The sequence below is a fragment of the Colius striatus genome, chromosome Z (assembly GCF_028858725.1).
Source record: "Colius striatus isolate bColStr4 chromosome Z, bColStr4.1.hap1, whole genome shotgun sequence".
Lineage (NCBI taxonomy): Eukaryota > Metazoa > Chordata > Aves > Coliiformes > Coliidae > Colius > Colius striatus.
Window position 1 is genome coordinate 54,487,098 of NC_084790.1, and position 24,186 is coordinate 54,511,283.

Sequence of the window (24,186 nt, forward strand, 5' to 3'; positions counted from 1 at the left end):
CTAGAGAAGCTTCATTAATTTTATTGAACTTTATGACTACAGAAATTCTTTATCTCCCAGAAACGTTGTGGAAAAATATCTTCTGTTCATTTGGCAGCAAAATTCAATAAGCAGCACATCATTTTGTCTCTCTCTCACAAGCAAAATCCTGATCTTTTGTCAAAACATAAGGAACAATTGGCTGATGGCAGTTCTGATTATTTGAGAAAGTAATTATTGAAAAAAGGCATATAGATTTAAATGTTTCTTCTGTCTTCTACAGCCACTCAAAATGAGTAATGATAAAATGACACATATTCTTTATTGCGTTCTGTTTAATAAAAAAAGGAAAAGGAAAAAAACTCGTAAACTAAGCATTCTGTTTGATAAGACCACAGTCATTGTAGCAGTGTGATGGTTTTTGAATCTACTTGCCACAAAATATCAGCATTTGGTGACATTTTTGTCAAGTTCTCCTTACTGTGTCATAGAGAAGTGTAAACTGTCCATCTTCACCTACACAGCCTTTTGCCCTACCCATGTTAGAAAAGTGTTTTTAAAAAAGTTTGCCAATTTGCACACAATTATATACAGATTTTAAAATGCTTAAGGATAGTAAGAAGAAGTTATTTCAAGCACACGTGACTTGTCAAGAATCATCCATGACAGCTTACTGATGAAAACAAAACTGTTTTGAACATTCTTCTATGCAGCCTCCTAATGCCAAGGAGCTGTAGTATTATGATATAAGTTGGTATAAACAGGTTAGTAGCATAAACACGTAGCCAAGAAAGTGGTGATCTTTGCAGCCACACAGATCTCAAGCTGTACTATCTTCCCAGCTTCAGAGGATGGCCAGAGGCTGTTTTGTGGCAGAAAGACCATTGATGTATGTGACTGTCTGTTCTTTTACATAACTGTACAGGTTTTGATTCTGGAGTTCTTTTAATGTCTGTACCATGTGGTAATTATGCTCTGCAGCACCAAAGTTTTTTTTAAATTCTGTGTTTCCTGGGCAGCAAAACACAATCCTATCTAATGTATCACAAAGTGAATCTCAGAATAAAATGAAAATTAGAAAAAATAGGTGTTCAAATGTGTATATTTTTAATTTCCTGTGCAGACTTTGCTACCAGATATTTCTTGGAACAATAATTTGACTGTCTAGCCTACTTCTGAATAGGCTGATGGGAAGTCTATGCTTTCACTCCAAGTAATAGTGATACTCAGAGGTATTAGCTATCTTAGACCTTTGTTAGACAAACAGCTAATGGATTGAGAGCAGTTCTGTTATAGATTGGTGTAATAAAACACATTGAACCAAAGACATAGCAAGTAATTATGGTACCTCGTTGAATGATTTTCAATTTCTTATAAAGAGCCTGGATGCTCCACACTGAGCTCAACATAACAGCTTCATATTCATTCTTACATATTGTAGCACTTGGTGATATTTAGTTCGTTCTGACTTACTGTCTTTTACGGGCTGCATAATGTATAAACAAATAAAATAGATGTGTCTGATATAGCTGCAGAGTTAGTGTGTTTTTTTTCTACTATTCTCTTAAAAGCTTGAATGCCATTAGATCAGAATTGTTAGAGCTTTTTCTGGAAAATTCCTACCTCATATCCATACTTGTCAGCATAGGAACTGTGATCACTGCAGCGATATAACCACTTCAGTGAATAGTGAAGTAATGTTTATTTTCCCGACTCTAGGGCATGGTAAATTGTCTGAGGTAAGAGGAATGTTGGTCATCATCTTCTGTCAAGTAAGTCCTTCATTTGATTATCATTCTTCTTTTAGAAACCATAAGCCAGAAAGGTCTATGTTGTCAACATAATTGTCCGTTCATTTCTTTCTTCACTTGAGTGGAAGGAAATTCTGTTGCTTTGAATGGTCTGTCATTTTTTTTCATTAGGAGCTTAAATTGAATACAATCTCTGTTTACACTGAGCTTTTCTGTTTGTCTGTCATATTTGTTAGCTGGAAACTTGTATTTCCTATGAATGGGTTCAATTTTCCATGACTTTTGGCAAATGTTTCTCTAGGATCTTCAGTGACAATGATGTATTTGTTGATAACCCAGTGCTTGCTAGAAGGGACTTAACTTTGCATCAGTAGGTCTGGGTTTTTTGTGTATGAGAGCTTTAGTCAACAGAAACATATTCCATTTCTTCCAAAAATATCTAGGGATAGTTTCACCATATTTTGAATCCATAACTTCATGCAATGACTTTTTCTTTGCTTCAGCTACTTTTTCCTCTTTGTAGCAAGTGAAATACATAATGCTCTGGTTCTGCTCTTTTGATTCGTATATTTTTGCAAGTGATTTATTTGAGTAGTTTTAATATTTGAGCTGTGTGTTGCAAGATGCTAACCGTAAGAATTGGATTGTGAGGAGATTTAGTTCCTTCTAGTGTTGTTACTGGTTTTGTGCTCAACTTGCCACTTCAGTACCCTGGTACAAATATTTCAGATGTTTGGTTCGTAGCCCTGCAAGATGGCTTATAGCAAGAGTGTGTCAGTGTCTGAGCAGAGGAAAGTTTTCAGTGGGTTTTTTATTTAGTAGAGGAAGAACTCATAGAAAATTATGCAGTATCTGTCTTACTGACATCTTGTCTCACTTTCCCATCCTCTCCCAACCTTCTTAAATGTAGACCTGTGTCACAAAGCTTCTCTTCTCAACATACCAACATGGCATTGTTCTTAGCCACGTGGTTTACTTAACAGTGATAGAAAATCCAGTGTAGTTGTGGAGATTCAAGGAATACTTACTTATTTGAATATGTTAAGAAAAATCACCAAACAATCCACAAACCAGCAGCCAACCTGAAACAAGTGTCTCACAGAGATGTACTTTCAGCTGTTTTATTTGCATTCAGAGGGGCTGAACTCGGTTGGCAGTTGATAGTTTGCACTGTGTCAAATGTGTCAGCATGTGTTGCAACAATCCTGCTTCCCTCACCACCCTTCTCCCTCCCCTAAAATTAGTGATTAGATAGATGTCAAAACTTGGTAGGTAGGAGTGCCGTTCTGTGCATAAGTCTGTTACTGTGGATCACAGTTTGGAGTTAGAGTTCAAGAAGACTTGTGAAATTATCAGTCATCTGCATAGCTGCTTTTCTTCTCTTACTGTGCATTGAAATATCTTGCTATCCTCATCTTTACCTGTCTCCAGCAACATCTTTGGATCACAGACTGATGCCTAGGTTCCATTTTGAATTTCATCAGTTTTCTCATCTGTACACCTAACTCATACTTAATTCTGTGATTTCTGGGTCACATAAATGAAGAAAGAGTATAATCAAAAAGACGTAACAGGCAAATGAAATAAAGAGAAAGGAGGACTGAGAGGTGAAACATCTAAGAAAAGATGGGGTTCTTTCAGCTGTGTCTTGTCACATTCTTTCTTTTGCCCAGATTTCAAAGGAAGTGGAAGAAAGTGCATTTTTTCACTGGTATTTGAAGCTAATAGAATCAGTTCTACGTGACAAAAAACCAGGGTTTTTGGTATAAGAATGTATTGATGGCATTATATCTAAGTGTAAAATAAATTGGAAATAGGAACCAAAATAACCCCAGCTATTTAGTAGTGAACTATTTTAATATTTGAGTATTTAAAAAATTACAGACTATTTGCTAATGTATATATGAACACAAATAATAAATTTATTAGAGGTATCTGCTTCTATTATCTACCCAAAACATCATAGAATGTGTATAAAACCCACCTTAAAAAAGATTGGGTTTGAATTTGTACTTTTGTTGTATGTGACTGGATAGGTCAGATAAAAGTGAATGTACTCTTTATGACTTACCAAAGCTTGCACAAATGGCTAACTGATATCAAAGGTTTCTGCAATACTGCCTGCAAGTCGCCAGAAGATCAGTGTGAAAATATGTCACTATCTGATTCCATAGCAAATAACAGTTATTGTTACCAGGATTTATTAAATTGTACTCCTAACAAACAGTACCTATCAAGCACTTTTTCTGTGGGTAGTTTACATGAAACATTTCCAGTTGCAACTGCTGTTTATCAAAACACATTGTTTACACTGTGTGAACATGATTCGTTTTAAGTATTGCAAGAAGAGTGGAATATAGTGGGAGAAACACTCTATTAAAAGTGCAGTTGAAGTTAATATGATAAGAAGAATCTAAATTGCTTAAAATATCTTTCTCCAATAAATACTTTGTTGACACTGTAACATGAGGAAAGCTTTAAATCATAAGCAGTTAGGAAGGTGTGTCAGTGAAAAATAGCTTGATTAGATCATTTGTAAAGTATACTTTCTGGGTTGGGACTTACAGAGCATATAAAGAGGGTTACCAGCTTAATAATTAACGCACTTTGTTCATTTGTTTGTTTGTTACATCTGTTGGAAAAATGCATTCTCTCTTTACAAAGATGAGAGCTTTTCACGGTTTCTTATGACTGCCATTCTTTATGTGCTGTTCCACTGGTGTGTAAAAAGAATTTACCTGCACTGTGCAGCTGAAATGTGAATTAGGTGCCTCTTTTTTTCTGAAATGATTATGTAAAGGAAGGATAAAAATTTAGCCTAACAAAGTACTACTATTTGTCTTCAAATGAAGTCTTTGGAAGAGTTTTATCTAAAGTAGATTTCAGATACAATGACAATAACATTTTAATTAACAAAATCCGATACTGAGTGCAAAATATCCAAAATCCCTCAGATATTTTAAGCTTAATGCGTTAAATATTGCAACACTGTAGTATAACAACTCATTTTTAGGTTGAGAAGAGATTTTTGTGACAAAAGACATAATTTCACGTCCTAAGAACATACATCATTGAACTAAGAGGAAAAAGTGCAAATCACAAAGACTTGACTCTGGATATGCATTTCTGTACTTAAAACTGTTATACTAAGAAACAGTACTTCCCTTCTACTAGTCTAATAAGAAGATTATTGATTTGCTTTCTTTTGCACAAACTATGATACTCCCCAGAGAGTGGACTTTTAAATGTTACTTCTAAAGATCCAGTGATACCATTTGAAAGTCTTTAGTATTAATGACGGAGTATTAGAAAGACCTTTAAGACATATACTTAATTCTTAATGATATAACATGTTACTCAAAGGCTTTTCTTATGTACTAGCTTAGATGTTAGTGGGACAGTATGCTGCTGATCAAAACATGAATTTTATTATTAACCTCAGTGAGAGCAATTAGAAAAAAAATGCTCTTATTTTAAAATGTGCCAAAGTATCTGTTTAACTAATATGCCTAAGTCTAGAAAGTTGTTGTGTCCCTTTACATTTTCTTGATAGAGAGTCGAAAATGGGAAGAAATCAACTTTTTCAGTACTACATAATATTTTTTTTTTCTGTTAAAAATACAAAGTATTTAGAAAAACTTTTTTGGCAGAGTAGGTATGTCTGAGGTAATTTTCACATATTACAAATATATCTCACAATTATACCAATTAGTTAAAGTTACTGAAGCATTTTTCTCCAAATTCATCGAATCATAGAATGGTATGGGATGGAAGGGACCTTTAGAGATCATCTAGTCCAACCCCCTGCAGAAGCAGGTTCACCTAGATAAAGTCGCATATGAACATATCCAGGTGGGTCTTGAGGACCTCCAAGGAAAGAGACTCCACAACCCCTCTGGGCAGCCTGTGCCACTGCTCTGTCACCCACACAGTGAAATAGTTTTTTCTTATATTTAAGTGGAACTTTTTGTGTTCCAGCTTCATCCCATTACCCCTTGTCCTGTTGCTAGATACCATCAAAAAAAGGGATGCCCCAGCCTCCTGACACACACCCTTTAGATATTTGTAAATGTTAATAAAATCTCCCCTCAGTCTCCTCCACACTAAACAGCCTCAGTTCCTGCAGCTTTTCCTCTTGTGAAAGAAGTTCCATTGCCCTGATCATCTTGGTGGCCCTGCGCTGGACTCTCTCCAGAAGTTCTTTATCCCTCTTGAGCTGGGGAGCCCAGAACTGGACACACGACTCCAGATGAGGCCTCACCAGGGCAGAGTAGAGTGTGAGCAAAACCTCCCTTGACCTGCTGGCCGCAAGCTTCTTGATGCATCCCAGGATGCCATTGGCCTTCTTGGCCATGAGGGCACATTGCTGGCTCATATTTAGTTTATTATCAATCAGGATTCCCAGGTCTCTCTCTGCAGAGCTGCTCTCCAGCAGGTCAACCCCCAGCCTGTACTAGTGCGTGGGGTTGTCCCTCCCCAGATGCAGGACTTTGCACTTGTCCTTGTGGAATCTCATGAGGTTCGTCTCTGCCCAGCTCTCAAGCCGGTTGAGATCCCGCTGAATGGCAGCACAGCCTTCTGGGGAATCAGCCAGTGCTCCCAGTTTGGTGTCATCAGCCAGCTTGCTGAGGGTGCACTCTGTCCCCTCATCCAGATCATTGATGAAGATGTTGAAGTTGTGAAGACTGGCCCCAGAATTGATCTCTGTGGATCTCCACTGGCCACAGGCCTCCAACTCGATTCTGTGTCATCGATCACCACCCTCTGGGCTCTGTCATTCAGCCAGCTCTCGATCCACCTCACTGTCCCCTCATCCAACCCACACTGCCTGAGCTTTCTGGTGAGGATGTTATGGGAGACAATGTCAAAGGCCTTGCTGAAGTCAAGGTAGATGACATCCGCTGCTCTCCTCTCATCTAGCGAGCTCTGTGAGTGCAGTGAGGTTGTAGCCCCGCATCCTCACCCACATCCCCAGTTCCTTCTGCTTATTCCCCAGGATGTGGGGAATTCATTGCCTTAAAGATTTGCAGCTGCTAAGAAATTGCCTAGCAATTGCCTAGAAAATTCCAAGCTTTGTGTTTATGATAGGGTAAATAATACTAATGGCAATGATGATGTTGATGAATTGTGAGAGATTTCTCTTTCTTATGTATTCTTATTGCCATTCTAATCTTTGATTGAAGAATATGTAGCAAACTAGTTCTACTGCATATAGGAAACATTTTTCTCAGTGTAAAGATTGTGATGTTTTTCTGACAACTTCAGCTGTGTTTTAAGTGGTCATCCAATAACTTTGTGTTTACTTTAAAAAAAAAGTTAAGGTTCTTCCAAAATTACTGTGAGCCACGAAAGTATCACTATGAGTATTTTAGTAGACAGAACCATGTCTCTTTTGTGTCTGTCCCTAGAGTCTTCTTCAACAGAATGACATTTAGTTTTGCTTTTGAGAGAATCTTTCAGTCACTTTTTTTGTCTCGGGAGCAGGAGGCCATACAACTGTCAGCCTCAACTCAGTCAGATGCGAAATGAGGAAAAAACTTTAAAAACCCTTGCCACCACCACCAAGAAGAACAAAATTATATATTTTATTTATATATATATATATATATATATATATATAAAACCACAAGATTATATATTAAGGCAACAGATTTTTTAAATTATTATTCATTTTAAGGAATATGAGTAGAAATTGTTTTCAGAACTATTGTTGCCTGTTATGATGCTTCCACCTTTTAATGGCTAGAAGCCTGTCTTCTATATTTTTAGCCAAACAGTAATACTATTGAGCATGACATTTCTCTATTGCTTTTTACTCGGGAGCTTATGTTTTTAAAGGTTTTCAAACTTCTGAAAAATTTTATGATATTTCTAGTTCCTAACTTTAAAAAAAATACAAACAAAACCATTCACAGTAGCTCTTTTAAAACATGGTAGAAACTGAGTGAAGATTACTGAAAGAAAAATTCTGTGCCTCACTTAGACATCATATATTTTGAGTTTTTTCATCTATTGTAGAGTATTTTATTTCTTACTTTATTTTTTTCTTTGAAACTTCAGTACTGAGTTAAATAATTATTTTCTTCCACTGAAAGCCTTAGTGTCTAACAGCAAAAACAGCGAACCTCTAAATTTTTACTTTAACAGCCATTAAAATATGTAGCAACAGGGCGATATATGAAAGGAATTTGTGTGTAAATGGGGACAAAATCCTGCATTACTAGTCTTGATAGTATAAGTTTCATTTTTAAAAGTTAAAAATATTAGAATGGACTATATGTGCACCTTTCTAATATACAGAAGTATCTTAACTATTTTCCTGTTACTATTTATTGTGACTGATCAAGGAATGAGACACACTATTTCAAATAAGATTATGTATGTATATGCATATTATTTGAAAAAGGAAAATTCTAATAGTATTTTATTAAAGACAGATGCAGAAAGTTATGGTTTCTATGTAGAATTTTTTTCTTCTTTCCATTCCATCTCCCATTAGAGGAAGTGTTGTGAATATACAACATATTGATGTTGACAGATAAAAAGGAAAGCATCTCAGATGCCTCTTTTTTTACGTCTTAAGATTTTCAAGTGAAAGAAGGGTGGACTAGAAATTATAGGTTGAAATAGATAAAGAAATTTGCATTTAGCACACAGAAAGCTAGCTAGTAGCAAAGCTGCATTGTCCTTTGTGTGTTTTAATTGTGTGTCTATGATTAAACACCCTCCTTATTTAAAAGGGGCTCTAAAACTACATGTAGCAAATCGGAAATCCAGGCCATACTTTTTACCAGTTTGGTGGGTTTTTTTAATCTCTGTTTACTGAAAGAAAGCACTGTCTCAGTTTTGCCCTTGAACAGAGTTATTTAGCAATAACACCAAGTTCTTTAAAGCTTTTTCCATTTGAGACTATATGTTTTAGCCAGTAAATTTCCTTTTAACCGGAATAATTTTACTGGATTTATATGACAAGGCTTTTGTAGTTTAGGAGGGCTGCAGCTGTGGCTTTGTGGGAAGGGATCAGGAACTGCCTACAGGTTAGACAGAACCAGGTCCAACTGTCTCCAAAATGAACCTACCACTGCCCAAAACGGAGCCCATCAGCCGTCTCTGGTGTTACCTTTGTGATAGCACATTTGAGAAAGGGTGAGGAAAATGTGAGAGAAACAGTCCTGCAGACACTGGAGTTAGAATGAAGTTGAGCCTGGAGAAAAGTGGAGGGAGGGAAGCTGGTTTTAGTTTTGCTCTTATTTCTCACTACTCTAATCTGTTATTAATTGGTTATGTGTTAATTTAATTTCCTCAAGTTGAGTCTGTGATGGTATTGGTCAGAGATCTCTCTGTCCTTATGACCTTTTTAATCTTTTTTTCTTCACCTGTCAGGGGGGATAATGAGACAACAGATCTGTGGGCACCTGGCAGCCAGCCAAGGTTAACCCACCGCCATAGTTTATGTGCTGTAGGCATATTGATTTACTGACTTCAGTCTCATAATATAAAGTAACTTTAGCTGAAAAATTGTCTCGGCATCTACAGTATTGCAAGTCAAGACAACTCTGCATTATCATGTTCACCATTGAGAGTTTATTCAAATAAAGCTGAAGTATTCCACTCATATACATACTTTGTAAAGTAAAACAATATACAGAAATTCTTTAGGCAACTGAAATTTTGTACTAGAGCAAAGCTGATTAGGAAACTATTGCATGAGATTTTAAGGTCTTCATTGCACAGAAGGTCCGGTTGTACTTTTACAACACACACTTCTAGACCTTAAACATAATATTCCCCTCTCAGGTTTATTTCTTCCTCTTTGTAGAAAAATCTGGACAAAACTGGAACTTGATATGCATTTTGTTTTGAAGAGTTAAAAGACTGTATATACCTGTAAAGACCTTTATGACAGGCGCATAACTAAGTTATTTTTAAAAAGAAAATTGTGATGCCACAAAAGATACGTGCAGACTGTGCGTTCAACACAGTATTATGCTTATAGCTATCAAAAATACTACATTTTCTTTTTGGTCTTAACCTGTAGAAGTTAATCAGACAGTGGAATATTCCTAGATATCTTTGTGGAATCCTGTTGTTTCACATTTATTGAGATAGTATCTTCTTTTAAATGATCTTTATCCCCCCAAAAATTGAGGAAGAGGGGAAAAAGAAAAACCTTGATTAGAGTTGTTTTTCATATGTGTTTTTTTTTAGGGGGGCTTTGTTTACTTCAAGTTGCAGCATATTCCATTTCTTGCCACTTAGAAATTACTGTCTTCTTTTGCAGTGCACTTGTAGGAGAGACATGGTGACAATATCTATGGATATCTTTGTGCGGAAATTTCAACCCGACAGATACCAGCTGTGGAAACAGGGCAAGGATTTATACACCATTGATCATACAAAACCAACTCCTGAATCAACACCTGAAGTAAAGACCTGGCTACAGAGAAGAAAGAAAATAAAGAACTTTCCTAAGTGGTATTTATGTTTCTTTATCCTTCATTTAATTTTCTTTAATACGATGTCTGTTTCCTTTCTCTTCCTTCTTTGCCACTTGGTCTAGTGTTTTGTTTGAAGATATTTACTTCAGATGAAGCTTGTTTTTTCTGTTTCCTGTGTTAAGATGAACTTGGGGACAAGCAAGTCTCTTTTTTTTTTAGAATGCCTATGAAAAATTAATTCAACTTATAATTTATGTGTATAGCTGAAGTTTATAATTATGGAGAACATTAAAATGGATTCCAGTGTGATATTTAGAATCTTTCTTTTGTAGATTATTCTAGTACAATTTCAAAGGTGTGGTTGGTTGCCACTGTTTCTAGTGACATCTGCAACCAAGAGACAAGGGAGATGTCTCCTAAGAGTTCAGGGAAAGGTTAAATTGGGAAAACTTATCATGAAGCTGTGGCAGAATCCCATGAGCTGTGTGAGGTCTCTAACAATAATCTTAGCTCACACTGCCATCTAACTCCAAGAAAAATACCGCTGCCTATTTGATATGCTCTCGCAATGCTGCATCTAAAATCTGTCTACCTCAGGTCAATTATAGGTCAGGCCTAAATCTCAGTTGTTGATACTGACACCACTATGAAAGTTAGGAGAAAAATTAGGAGAATAAACTCGGTTTCTCACTGAGACTATCAAAGCCTCAACCTATTAAAGCAGTTTCATAGCCGGGTCTTTTGTCTTGATGTGCTTTATATTTTTTGTTTGCATTGCACAGGCATTTTTCGTATACTGTTGCTGCCCTGTTTTGATTAACAGAATCTTTATGGGATTTTTTTTGTTTATTATCTAATAATTAATTTCTAGTCTAGGGTGGACAGTTGTATTTCTATATCTTTACTACACAGTGCAATTTCCTGGGTTAAAGAGGGTAATGATTTAATTTTTAAAGACATTTTCTCTCCTTCAATTAATTTTCCAATATTCTTATTTACTTAACTTTCTCTTAAAGTGAATTTCCTCATTTTGAATTTAGTGTATTTCTTGAAGAAAATGGTAAGAAAGTCAGCCCGTAAAGAGGAAGACCAGCAGTCGCTGTAGAGGAGCATTAGAGTTGAGAAATACAATATTGGGTTTGTTTTGGATGAAAATAATTTGTTGACTAGAATAAGTTCTTGAAGATAACCAGTGAAGCAGCTGGACTACAAATTTGTTAGTATATGCACAATGATAACTCAGACACAGAAAGTAATTCTGTTGTTTAGCTACTTGAATGCTATTTTGCCCCATAATAAGCTTCACTGCATGAATTGTAAACCATAACTGCAAGTTCATTCTTGAAACAGCAGTGATTCACTTGGTAGTATCCTTACAGGTAGCCAGGTTTTAAATAAAAGCATAGACTTTATAATAATTATGTTGAAAATTTTATCATAGAAACATACAGGCTGATTCATGCACTTAGCTAAGGTAATAAACACGATTCCAATGATGTTTAATTCATGGTTTGGCTTTTGTTCAGGCATGGTAACAATGCATATTGCAAAGGGAGGATAAAATGTTTATTCAGTTTCATTTCCAGTGTAATGTGTTGATTGAAATTGTCACCATTTTGATTATGGGAATAATACAAGTTCCAGTGGAGTGAAAATAGAAACACCGCCGATGGAAGTCTTTATGAATATAGTGATAGGAAGAGCTTAACTCTGACATTTATAGCTGAAATACTTTGCCACAATACAATATATAATAGCTGCGTGTAAACAGTAATACTGCTTGCTGTTAGGTTGCAGTGTGAACTGATGGGTGTCTCATACTTTGGCAAATTTTTTTGAAATTGCTGTTTTATAGAGAACATGTTAAAAGATAAAGATACAATGTAAGAGTAGCAAGGTGTTTTTTTCTGGGGATGTCTATAGTCTAAGATGCAAGACCCTTGTAAAACCTCTGGTTTTGCTGACACAGCTGTGCTTTTATCTCTACTGTGTTACAAGATTTGCAGCCTGATGTATGATGAAGTACATGGTGTCACATAGTTGAACTTGAAAGTGAACTAATCTCAGTTACTTTTATCCTGACTACAGAAAAATGATAAACTGGTTTCTGACAGAGGGTTCCATTTCTCCTACTTCAACTTTTCCATTCTGCTTCTGAGGGTGTAGAAAATTGTACTGAAGCTTTAATGTCATCTTTGTCTTTTACTAATCGTTGTGAAATGTATTTCTTGATACTGTAGCCATTCAAAACATTTTGTGATCATAATTTTTCTTTCAATGTTAAAATGCATATCAAAACTTCAAAGATATCTAAACAGATCTGATTTTACAGGGATATTCAGACTAGTATTTTATTAGCATTGGGATTTGGGAATACTAGCTGATTTTAGTGCAACTAGGAACATTTTATCTTCATTACTTCATTATTCTTTCAGGTTCAAAATAGAGATTAATTAACAAACTAGTTTGGATGCTAGTTAAGTAATAGTTACTTAAGGTTATTTTACTTCTACAGTTTGATAAGTCTGCCATAAAATGGTGATAGAAGATTAGAAGGTTAAATTGAATCAATTGTTAATCTATCACTTAATAAATTGTAAACACTATCTCAGCACAAAAAGATGAAAAATTGTCAGGTTTTTACCACTTTAAGCAGGTGAAAGGGACATATATATTGGTAGCTGTTTTATCTTATCCCAGACAGACATTCTACTCTGACAGCAATATCTCTCGTAACAGCTTCCAGCACACCAGATCTCGATCTAAAAAGCTTAAAACTCCAGAGGAGAAGAGAGTATCTACTGTGGTAGCTGGTGCAGAAATCATAGTGGCTAAAGCAGCTACTGATGGCTTCAAGGTCAGTGAAGAACCTGAAAAAAAAACAAGACTGGTAAACACAGAAATGCCTTCTGGGGAAGAAGAACACGGTAGTAGAATGCAGCTGGATCAACATTTATTGGATAATGTCAAGGTTACAGGTGAGATAAAGAATGAGTATTGTTTCACATGTAAGTTGTAGGCTATTGATACTCTAATGCCACAAATCAGTGGATGATAAAGTGCATACTGTTATCCTAAGCATGAAACTAAAATATTTATGTAAAGATACGGAGAGAAGATTGATATTCAGTAGGAATGAGAAAATGCCAAAATTAATATTTTGGGATGAATGTGTTGAAGTGTGTTTTGATGAAGTGCCTTTTAAAGAGACAGAAAGGACGAGGTTTTGTAAATTGTATTTCTTCAATAGAAGGATACAGAATTACAAAAATTACAGAATCGTTTAAGCTGGAAAAGACCTGTAAGGTCATCAAGTTCAACTGTTAATATAGTACTGCCATGGCCATAGTTAAACCATGTCCCTAAGCACCACCTCTACACATTTTTAAAATACCTCCAGGGATAATGACTCAGCCACTTCCCTGGACAGCCTGTTCCAGTGCTTGACAACCCTTTTAGTGAATATTTTTTTCTAATATTCAATCTAAACCTTCTCTGGCACAACTTGAGCCCATTTCCTTTTGTCCTTGGGACAAGTTACACTTGTGACTTTGGAGGAGGGGCCAACCCCCACCTCACTACAATGTCCTTTCAGGTAATTGACTGTTTTAGATATGATGGTGGAAGCTCCAGTACTCCATGTTTGTGACAGTTATTTGTCATGCATTATTCCTGGCTAGTGTACCCATTATACTCATTGAAGGTGGTAGTCTCCATATCCAGAAATTACGTTTTGGTATTTGATGGGCTTTGTAATAGTACATTTTATATTTTTTTGACCTAAAAAGGGTATTTTTTTTTTAAGAAAAACAAGTTTTTTTTAAGAAAAACAAGGGAAGGAATTTACAGGGACAAATTTTCCTTAATGCCTTAATGTACTGCTGAATCAAAATTTACTGTGATGCTCTGTAGAGTTCTTCAGGCACATGGGTTTTGGGTAACCTGTGTAACCCATTATTCTTGCTTTCCTATGCAAGTATCAGAAGACAAAGAATCTTAATAAAGTAAAATCAACACAGTTTCACCCTTCAGTGTCACTGAAATATAAAATTATGCTAATTGTCAAAATAGAAAATGATGCTAATTTATTTTCATTTTTAGACCAGTGCTGCTGGTTTGAAAATATGTATGTGTTTGAAATGTATCTTACTAATTATAAACCGTTAGTCTTTTTTTATTTTCATTTTTTGAAACAGATATTATAGGTATAAATGCAAGGTATGAAGTTCAGTAGATCAACCTGTTATATTTTGTTTTCCAACAGTGCTTGTGGGCTGTCAGAGTAAAACAAGCTGCAGGAATGACATGAAGACCTGCTGTAATTCAAATGCAAAATGCTAATTAAATTATTAACACTGTGTTTCACACTCCAAAATCAAAACATGTACATTTAATTTGTTGTTTGATCAAACCTATACTTCACATTTGTATATGTCATTTTGCCAAATGGTAAATGAGGAGTCATGCTCTGTGTTTGAGTAACTCAGATTTTTGTTAAATGGAATATAATAATATAAAGTGAGATTTATTAACATGTTCTTGATCCATAGGAAGCATCCATTCAGACTCATTTTCAAGCCCTGTTCCTGTACTAGAGAAAACAAAAACAGAAGATGAGAACAGGATAGATTCCAGTCATCCTCTTGTCAGATCTGAAGATTCTGCGACCCACACGCCCACTTCTGGTAGCTGTAGAAAAGAAGAGAGTTTGAAATCTCAGAATGAGTCTAATTCGTCCATACCATACCATAAGTGTGAGGGACGAGCTTCTGAAGAAGAAAACCCAGATAAAGAAGAAAACATCTTGGCAGAGGATAATATCAGTGACCTAGAAAGCTGTGAAAGTAGCCTGGCACATGGAGAAGTGCTCTGTGTGAAAAAAGATGAGGAAGATGACATGGAAACATCCAGTGTATGTGAAGCAAATTATACCATTATAGTAATATATTCTTGATTTAATGAATTCTGAATGATCGTGTTTCTAATGAGACCTGATATCCATATTAGAGCACTTAAGAATATGCATGATTTTAATCAGATGCTAATTTGAACATATTTTGAAGTGTTGAGAAGAGTGGGAATTTGGATCCAAGAGTAGAATATTTCTGGAGCTTGATTGTTGACAGTTTCCCTCTGATTTTTGATATCTAGTAATTTAACTTTGTATCTGTGAATCCTGTCAACAACTATTCTCAAGTTATTCCCATGTTTGCTGCCTGCCAGTATGAGCAAGGTTGTCAGCTTTAATTATTGCTATTAACATGAAAATAAAATTTAGAGATGAGTGCTGTATTTGATATAATGTATCTTTGTTGCAAAAAAAGGGCTAGTTTTACTCTCAGGGAAAGTTAACAGTATGCTGGTAAAGTGTCAGCAGAATGGGCTGATTTTGAGAAACTTACTGTCTAAGGACAAAATCAGTGTGGAAGCACATGGCAATTTATTTTAGGACTTAAACCCTTCTCAAATGAAGAATTATATGAAGCAAAGTTGATGGATCACTACATTGAGTTAGGTGGAAACAGTTGCTTTTTTTCTGTTATCTTACATAGTTTCTGGACTTGTCTGGACTTCTTGGTTTTGTTTGAAACTTTATGCATGGTATTGAAGTTAGAGAAAGTGAATCTTCAAGATCCATTTCAATCTCGAGTCTAAGCAGGCTAGTCAGGACAGGGTGATTTCAGAGTATGAAACTTGCTATTCTTCGATTTTGGAAATGACCTAAAACATGTACAGGAAACACTTGAAGGCAAAGATCCTTCTAATTAAAAGAATATATTTTATATTTCTTAAGTAATAAGTTTACAAATGTTTTCTTACTGGAACTTTTATAAACTTACAGGCTTCTTTTGATCTTGCTATTCTCCTATGAAGAGTAGGCACCTTGGACTTAGGGAAACAATGAAAAATTAAACAGTAGTGGTAGGCACAGTAGCTTTCTGAGTTGTGAGTTCAATCCCAGTTTGGCAGAGAGGAGGAAATATGCTGCCCAATCTCGATGAAACTTGGTGGGAAATATGTTTTAGAAGCTAAAGTGAAATCGTACTCACCCTTTCACTATGCACTAATGATTTTTTTTTGCAACATTTTGGGTTTTAATAATCTGGGCTCATGCCCTTCCACTGTAATAAAAAGGAACACTATAAACATGTTTTAATTGACTTGTATTAGAGATTATTTTTTCTGTGCCTTTCAACCATTTGTATTTGAAGTTTCAAATATCTTTCAGTATAAATGCATACTCTCAAGTGAAGAAGCATTACATGGTATACATGTAATTAAGAAGTGTGATTTTCCTTCCCTTTTAGTTAGTTGGTAGCTTTTTCTAGATCATAAACCCCTCCTGTGCTTTAAAAAAACAACTTCCCTTTGCTTATCACAGTGGATATGATGTTTTGTAAGTTACTTTGCATTTTCTAGTAGATCAAGGGGCATGTGTTACCTGCTGAGTTAGATTCAAAGTGTTGAGGACTTGTGGTCAGTAGGAATCCCTTGACTCCTGTCCTTCCCACCGGTCAGTCTGCTTGCTCCTGAACCTGGAGATACTATCAGTAGCTGGTTACTTTGTGGTTCTCCACTGGCACTCAAATCTGGAGCCGTTGAAGCTGCACTTCTAGGTTTTGTAGTGTTGGCTTTAGTTCTTGAAGCTTGGCATGTACATTCTTCAAGAGGAGTGTACATAAGGGAGCTTGTGGGAGGAAACAATTTCTTCATAACTCAAATCAACATGTTAATCACATATAGGACTTCTAATTTTTTTACCCCTGGATATTTTTTTAACTTCCTCAGAAATTTTGCTCTGTTTCACAAATGAAACCAGTGAATTTCTGCCTGATTTTCCCAGCCCCAGTTAGTTGTTGTGTTGTACTTAGGGCTGTTTGGGCTGTTCTTCCTCTCAACCGTGGCTGAACAGGACAGGGTTTACACTCTGTAGTTTGGGGAGGGCTGCAATTAGCTATACCTCAAACCATGTGTGTTTGACACAGATTGCTCTTTTTTAATTAAAGTATATATTTTGAAATAGATAGAAATGTTTATTTTGTACAATGAAGGTGATTCAAGTACCCTGATAGTTTTTATACAATTGAGGTCTGTGCTTATTTATAGAAGAATGTTTTTGCTTATCAAAATTAACTTGGCAGAATTACATATTATATAAGTTGCTTTTTTTTATCTTTTCAGTCAGCGGAGATTGAAAGAAAGAAAATATCCAAGAGTTGGCGTCATCCACTAAATAAACCCCCAGCTAGATCTCCAATGACTTTGGTTAAACAGCAAGCTACTGGTGATGAAGGTGAGTGTACTACTCACTATGTTTTTCCTGTCATTATAAAACCGTATATATATGCATTTGCAAAAACAACTAAGATGAAATAGTATCATAGAATCATAGAATGATGGGAGTTGGAAGGGAGTTTAAGAGACCATCTAGCCCATGTCCTCTGCTAAAGCAGGTCCACCTCAATCAGGTCACACAGAAATGCATCCAAGGGGGTTTTGAAAAACTCCAGAGAAGGAGATTCCACATCCTCCCTTGGGAATGCTGTGCCAGGGCTCCCTCACCCTCATAGGGAAGAGGTTTCTCCTCAGGTTTCATTATCCCTTGTCCTGTCACTGGAGACAACAGAAAGAAGTACCATCCCATCTTCTTGACATACACCTTTGAAATATTTGTGTTAATGAGACTCCACTCCCCCTGCTCCTCCCCTCCCAGTCCTCTCTTCTCCAGGCTGAACAGCCCCAAGTCCTGCAGCCTTTCCTCATAAGAAAGATGCTCCCATGCCCTGATCATCTTGGTGGCCCTGCGCTGGACTCTCTCCAGCACTTCCCTGTCCCTCTTGAGCTGAGGAGCCCAGAACTGGACACAGTACTCCAGATGAGGCCTCACCAGGGCAGAGTAGAGGGAGAGGAGAACCTCCCTTGACCTGCTGGCCACACTCTCCTTGATGCATCCCAGGATGCCATTGGCCTTCTTGGCCACGGGGGCACATTGGTGGCTCATGGTTAGTTTGCTGCTCACCAGGAATCCAGGTGCCTCTCTCCTTTACTTCCCTTGCCAAGTTTAATTCCAGAAGGACTTGGGCTTCATGGTTTCATCCATATATGTTCTGGCAACATTCCTCTACTCTTCTTAAGTGACCCAAGCCTTTTTTCCACCTTCCACAGACTTCTTTCTTCTTGTTTAGTTGCTCCTGTAGCATCTTGTTGATCCACATAGACCTTTTTGCCTGATTTTTTTACTCGTGAGGATCTCGGGCTTGGAAGAAATGGTGCTCAAAGATTGACCAGCTCTCTTGGGCGCTCCTACCATCTAGAACCCCATGAGATTCTTCTAATCAGGTCTTTGAAGAGGCCAAAGTCTGCTCACCTGAAGTCCAGGGTTACAATCCTGCTTCGTGCCCTACTTTTTCCACAGAGGGGTTACTTGATCATATTGGTTTCCTTGGGTGGGTGCAAGAGGATCCCTCCCTCCCTCAGAGTAGTCAGCCTTCTGCTTCTCATCTTGGTGCGGGTCTGAGGAGTGCTCATCATTGCTTTTCCTACTCTTTCATTTTGGATAGGAATTTTAAACAGTGAGACCTCTGGATCTGCAGGCAAGTCGTCTACTTTTTACCTGTTTTCACTCAAATTCTTCTAAAAGCATTTTTTCTATATTTGCAAAAAAACTCTGAACAATAAGATGACATTTAAAACAGATGTTTTCACCAGTCATATATTCTGTATTAGAAGTCACAGCACTTGTCCTTAATTGTAATATTTTCTGTGTATAAACATAGCTAAAAGTAGCATAAGAATTCTTTGAATTTTAAACTTGGGTGTAAGCCTTAGCCTCCTATAGTGCTTTAAAGCTACTTTTTCTTTGCTGCCTGTTTTTTGATAGACATTGGATACTTGCAGTTATGTCTTAGAGTGCTATAGTTCATATTCAAGAAAAAAGCTACAGACTTCTGTCATCAAGAGCTTACTAACAGTCTTTACGTATGTCTTAATTTCCAGGGTCTCATATAGAAAGAACTGAACATATGTCTCCATGTAGTTTTGGTAAATCAGTTTTTATTGATTGAATATAGTAGTTTCAAATTTGATTTTGATCTGTATGTCATGTCCATGTCTTGTATCTCTCTATATGCTTCTGACTGTATCTAAGTAACATACAGAGTTGCAAGTAGTGAATAGTGTGTCAGACATTAAAAGTACCATACTTTCACAAACACAGAAAGAGGTGAAAAATACAGTTCTTGTTTGAGACGTAATGGATATAACTTTTGTGTATTAGAAAGCAGCAAACAGTCTCCCCTGTAGTTCCCCAGATGAACAATTCTTGAGACATTTTCTTTGAGCAGTTTTCTGCTTACTTTTAAATGGCATGAAGCAACTGGAAACAGGGCAAATAGCCACCCTGGGAATATGCAAGATTGGACTTATTTGGCATTCAGGTATTTTAAGTAATTTTATTTTAATGCTCAGTAGTGACCAAGAAATTAAATTATTTATCTTAATTGCATCAATAAGAAGTGGAATGTTAGACTAATGTTTTGAAGATACATGTCCAGATCCTTACTATAATTACAGTTATGCATGTTCTTGAATACTGTATGATATCTTCTGGCATTTCAAGCCATGGAGTGAAGTAGAAATGAAGAAAAAGAAGAATGTCCATAAATATTGGAGATACGTGACAGTGATATATAGAACAGAGTTCTGTACTAAGTGAGTAAGTAAAGAATTCTTAGTGCTCTGTAACTAGATATCAACAGCATTAAAAGCAATTAAACATGTCATCTTTTTTTGAGAGCTTACTTTAGTGCTTTAGAGAGCCACCATGGTTTGCAGACTGGCTACAAAAGCTAAGAAATTTACTCAAAATAGGGACGTGATTCCCTGAAGTAAATATAAAAAGTAAATCTCCTTTATCTAGCAATCACATATACAGCCAGCCAAGGTTGATGAATAAAGCTACTTTGTGCTATCAAACGTGGCTTGTGAAGCTTATTGAACTGTGCATCAAAACTATCCATCAAAATGGAAAGCAAATGCATTCCTTTTCCATATTGCTGTAGCATTTTTTAGTTCTGTAGTTCATAGGTTTTTCAGGTACTCATCTTCAGTATCTCTTCAGGTGGAAGAACTGGAGATTGGTTGTCACATTCCTTCAGACACTTTGTGTAGTACAGAACAGAGCTGTTAGCATGTCTGTGGCTACAGATCTGATTCCAGTATTGCTTTGTACTTCTGTATTTACCTACACTTTATATATGGATTTTGCTTGGAACTCTTACTCTGTTCTTTAAATGATACAAGAGTCTTGTTGGACTTCCTGATAGTCTGGGTTTTTTTTCATTTTCCTCAGTTATTACTTGAAGTCAACAGTAGCTGTTTCTTACAGTTACAGGTAAATTTTCTTGGTTTCAGAGAGACGGTATGCCTGTTAGCTGATTCTTCCTCTTGTAGTTAAGGAATATTATGCTTTCAGTTAGCACCAATTTAGGCTTTGTTGATCTGGGTGCTGTAATTTTAACTGTTCCCTCATCAATACATCTCTCGCCTTGTTCCAAGCCATTGATCCAAGTCACTGATTTGTGCCTCTAGTTTGGGAAAGCCATACTGTCATTTTTATCTGAGCCACCATTTTGCCAAACATGATACTTCAATTAGCTGTTAAGCATCTCTCTGAAAATGAGAGAAGGCTTCAGCCCAAGATCTGTGTATTATATGGATGTGTTTGGATACCTTGAGGGCTAGACAGCATATTTCAGAAAGTGTTATGGTAATTTACACAAAAAGGATGATATTAATATTAAGATTGGTCTAGTAAAGTAATTAAAGATTTAAGTATGTGGTAGGTTGCAGTGAAATTGCTCTTTTTTAATTAGAGATTGTATTCCTTTTCCCTGATTATGCCTTTTCCATGTTACAGTTAAAACACAGTGTAAGAATTTCTGTTTAAGCATGGTTTGTATATGATATAGTCTGGCTACATGACAATAATGTGGTTGCACTGTTTTACTAATCTCAAGGATTCTGCTCTGCTGTTGCTGTCATATCCAGCAGTTTGTCGGCTTCACGATGTCTTAATTTTATGTGAAAGTAACAGCATCCTAATAAGTAATCTTATATCTTGCAGTCTTTCCTCTTTACGTAATTATTGTCTTTCTGATAGATAAGGGTGTACTTTTCTTAGGAAAGAAAAGTTATTAAAATAATTTCAAGTACCTCTTAAGCACCTGTCGGCTTATTGATAAAAAGAAGTAATTAAGAGTTTTATTGGACATGGCAGTTACTGGTACTTCCTAGATGTAACTGGGATTATAGATTCATTTCAGTTGGAAAAAACCTTTAATATCATTGAGTCCAACAGTTTAGCAGCTCCACTGTTGCTGCTACCGGCAACATCACCAGGCCGCCCACACGGATCACTCAGCTCACTGACCACTGCGGGGAAAGGATTACTGCATACTCAGTATGGATGATGCTTTATTCCACCTTATTGCTTGCACCATGCATTTTTATCTGCTAACATAAGCACCTCCTTTCACTCCACCCTGTGCCCGCCTCTTCTATACCTTCCACCTCTTGCGTTACAACCCAAGATCTTCCGCGCGCCTACAACACTCCACCACTAAACCATGGCCCCAAGTGCTACATTTCCATGTCTTTTGAATACCTCCAGGGATGATGACTCTAGTGCTTTCCTGTGCAGCTTGTTCCAGTGCTTGACAACCCATTAGGAGGAAAACTTGAGGCCATTTTCTATTGTCCTGTCACATGTGACTTGAGAAAAAAGACCAATGCTTGTTGCTTCTTGTTGCTTCCCCAGCTTCATTGCCCTTCTTGGGACACATTCCAGGACTTTGTTATCCCACTTGTAGTGAGGACCCCTAAAAGGAGAACAGGATTCAACGTTTCCACTATTATTTTCATGCATCATGCATTTCTCACTGGTACCTAATTTGTCAGAATGCTTTTGTGAGAATACCAGAAGAGAAACAATATATTTTGGGTGAATGTATCCAAGACATACACTTAAAGTACAGAGACATACTGGAAAACTGAAGCCTCACTAGCTTTCCTGGTGAATGCTGACATGCAACTTAAGAGATCTGTGGCTAGATGGATGTCAGTCAAAGAGGCTTCTTCTGATAATGTTCAAGAATGTTTGTGGTCAGATCCCAGGAAAGTAGTCAGTGTTGACATAGTTACGACTATATTCCTCTTTATGAAGGTGTTTCATCTGTATTCTGAAGTTACCAGAAATGTAATTCTTGCATCGTTACTCATTTCTTCTCTGTGTGTTGTGAACAAAAACAATGCCAGTACTGACTATGAAATGTCTCGTGGCACCTTTATTTTTGAGCTTATCTCTTCCTTTAGAAGGAGGATTTTTGTAGTGTTACATTAATTTATAGTTTTATTTATCTAAGTAAAATCATAAATGCAAACAAAATTGAGGAAGAAGATGATATGGGCTAGTGCTGTTATGAAAAGTGAAGGTACTGAGGCATCATAGTGAGCAAATCATGTCACTTTCTACCAGTTGGATAGTCTGTAGCCATTTTTAATACAGATAATTTATATTCAAATTAATATATTTGAAGTTCTTTAGATACTAGGGTTCTGTTGAGTTTTTGTGAGTAGAAGTGATCAGAGACTGTTAATGTGTGTCATAGTTTAGCAAGGAGCAGCTTCTGCTTGGTAACAGGGGGAGCAGGTTGCAGGGAAGACCCAGTAAAGAGGTTTTGGACTCTCCCCCGGCTCCTGGGTTCAGACCCACCTCCGTGATCACTATTTAGAGATGGGAATTTGAAGTGCTGGTAGGAGGTGTAAGAGTGATACAAGATGGAGGCGACCACGCAGACCCCACAGTCAGAGAAAGAGGAAGGATGGAGGAGCACCAGACCAGAGACCCCTCTGCAAGCCGTGGTGAGAATGCAACTGAACCCCTGCAACCCATGCAGGGCCATGGCAGGACTGAGAGCCACCAGCAGCTCCGGGTGAGTGCACCCGGACGGGCGAGGGACTGTGTGGGGAGACGGCCATGGCCCAGGCCGTGTTGGAGAACCTGCACGCTGCAGAGCAGCCCCACACGAGAGGCAGAGAGGAGCTGTAGCCTTTGGGATAAATGCACGTCGGAGCAGCCCCTGCAGGGCTGCCATGCGTGTGAGCTACCCCACGGACCTGCAGGGAGGACTGGTGCAGAGCCCACTTGCCCTGAGGAGGGACAAATGGCAGAGGCTATCAGGAACAGACTGACTGAAACCCTCACTCCCTGCCCACCTGAGCTATTCAAGGGGGGGAAGGAGGTAAAAACACCAGGATCAGGGCTCTGAGCCCTGGAAGAGGGGAGGAGTGGGGAGAAGGTGGTCCTAAAGGGCTGGTGGGACTCTTCATTGTTGTACCACTTTGTGTTATTTTATTTTGTTTATGTTTTGGAGATTTATAGTTATGCTTTAGTTGGTGATGGATTAAATTATTTTCTGTTTTCTTCCCCAAGCCCAGTAGCCTGAGCTGTTTTGTCCTGGACCTTAAGCAGCAATTAAGCTCTCCCTGCCTTTTGGCAATCCTCAGGTCTTTGGTACTTGAGGCTAATGGTAGGCTTTTGTTCCCTGATGGGCCTAAACCAGGACAATATGGAAGCAACATTCTTTGATGTTGTCAGCCATTTCACAATCATAATTTCGCAAATAGAACAGTCTAATATTTGACACCATACTTAAATCTTAGCAGATATTTCTGAATTTGCTATTAATAGAGAGTTTTGTGGCAAGAATTTTTCTTTGTATGGGATTGCTTGGGCATCAAGTTTTGTATTTTCATTTTATCACTTCTGTACGCTTCTTTATGTGACCTGAATGTTACTTATACAGAAAAATGATTGGGTGAACTGTTTCTTTGTGGTCTCCCTTATTATGATTGGTTTTGTGGAATCAATGCCTGAAGGACTGAGCAATGAGAAATATTTGGGACTGGAGAATCAATCCCAGAAATTACAGCTTAGGCTACCAGTTCAGAATAGTAAG

General features: G+C 37.3%; 1 protein-coding gene across 7 annotated transcripts in view; it reads left to right on the forward strand.

Moving 5' to 3' along the window:
• The window catches only part of KDM4C (lysine demethylase 4C), a 282,638-nt gene that overhangs the window by 130,821 nt on the left and 127,631 nt on the right, over nt 1–24,186 (forward strand). For all 7 annotated transcript variants that reach the window (XM_062017621.1, XM_062017619.1, XM_062017624.1 and 4 more), the window contains 4 exons: nt 10,012–10,205; nt 12,908–13,146; nt 14,719–15,080; nt 17,351–17,462. In XM_062017621.1, the coding sequence (XP_061873605.1) occupies nt 10,012–10,205; nt 12,908–13,146; nt 14,719–15,080; nt 17,351–17,462 (907 nt within the window). The remainder of the gene's footprint in view (nt 1–10,011; nt 10,206–12,907; nt 13,147–14,718; nt 15,081–17,350; nt 17,463–24,186) is intronic.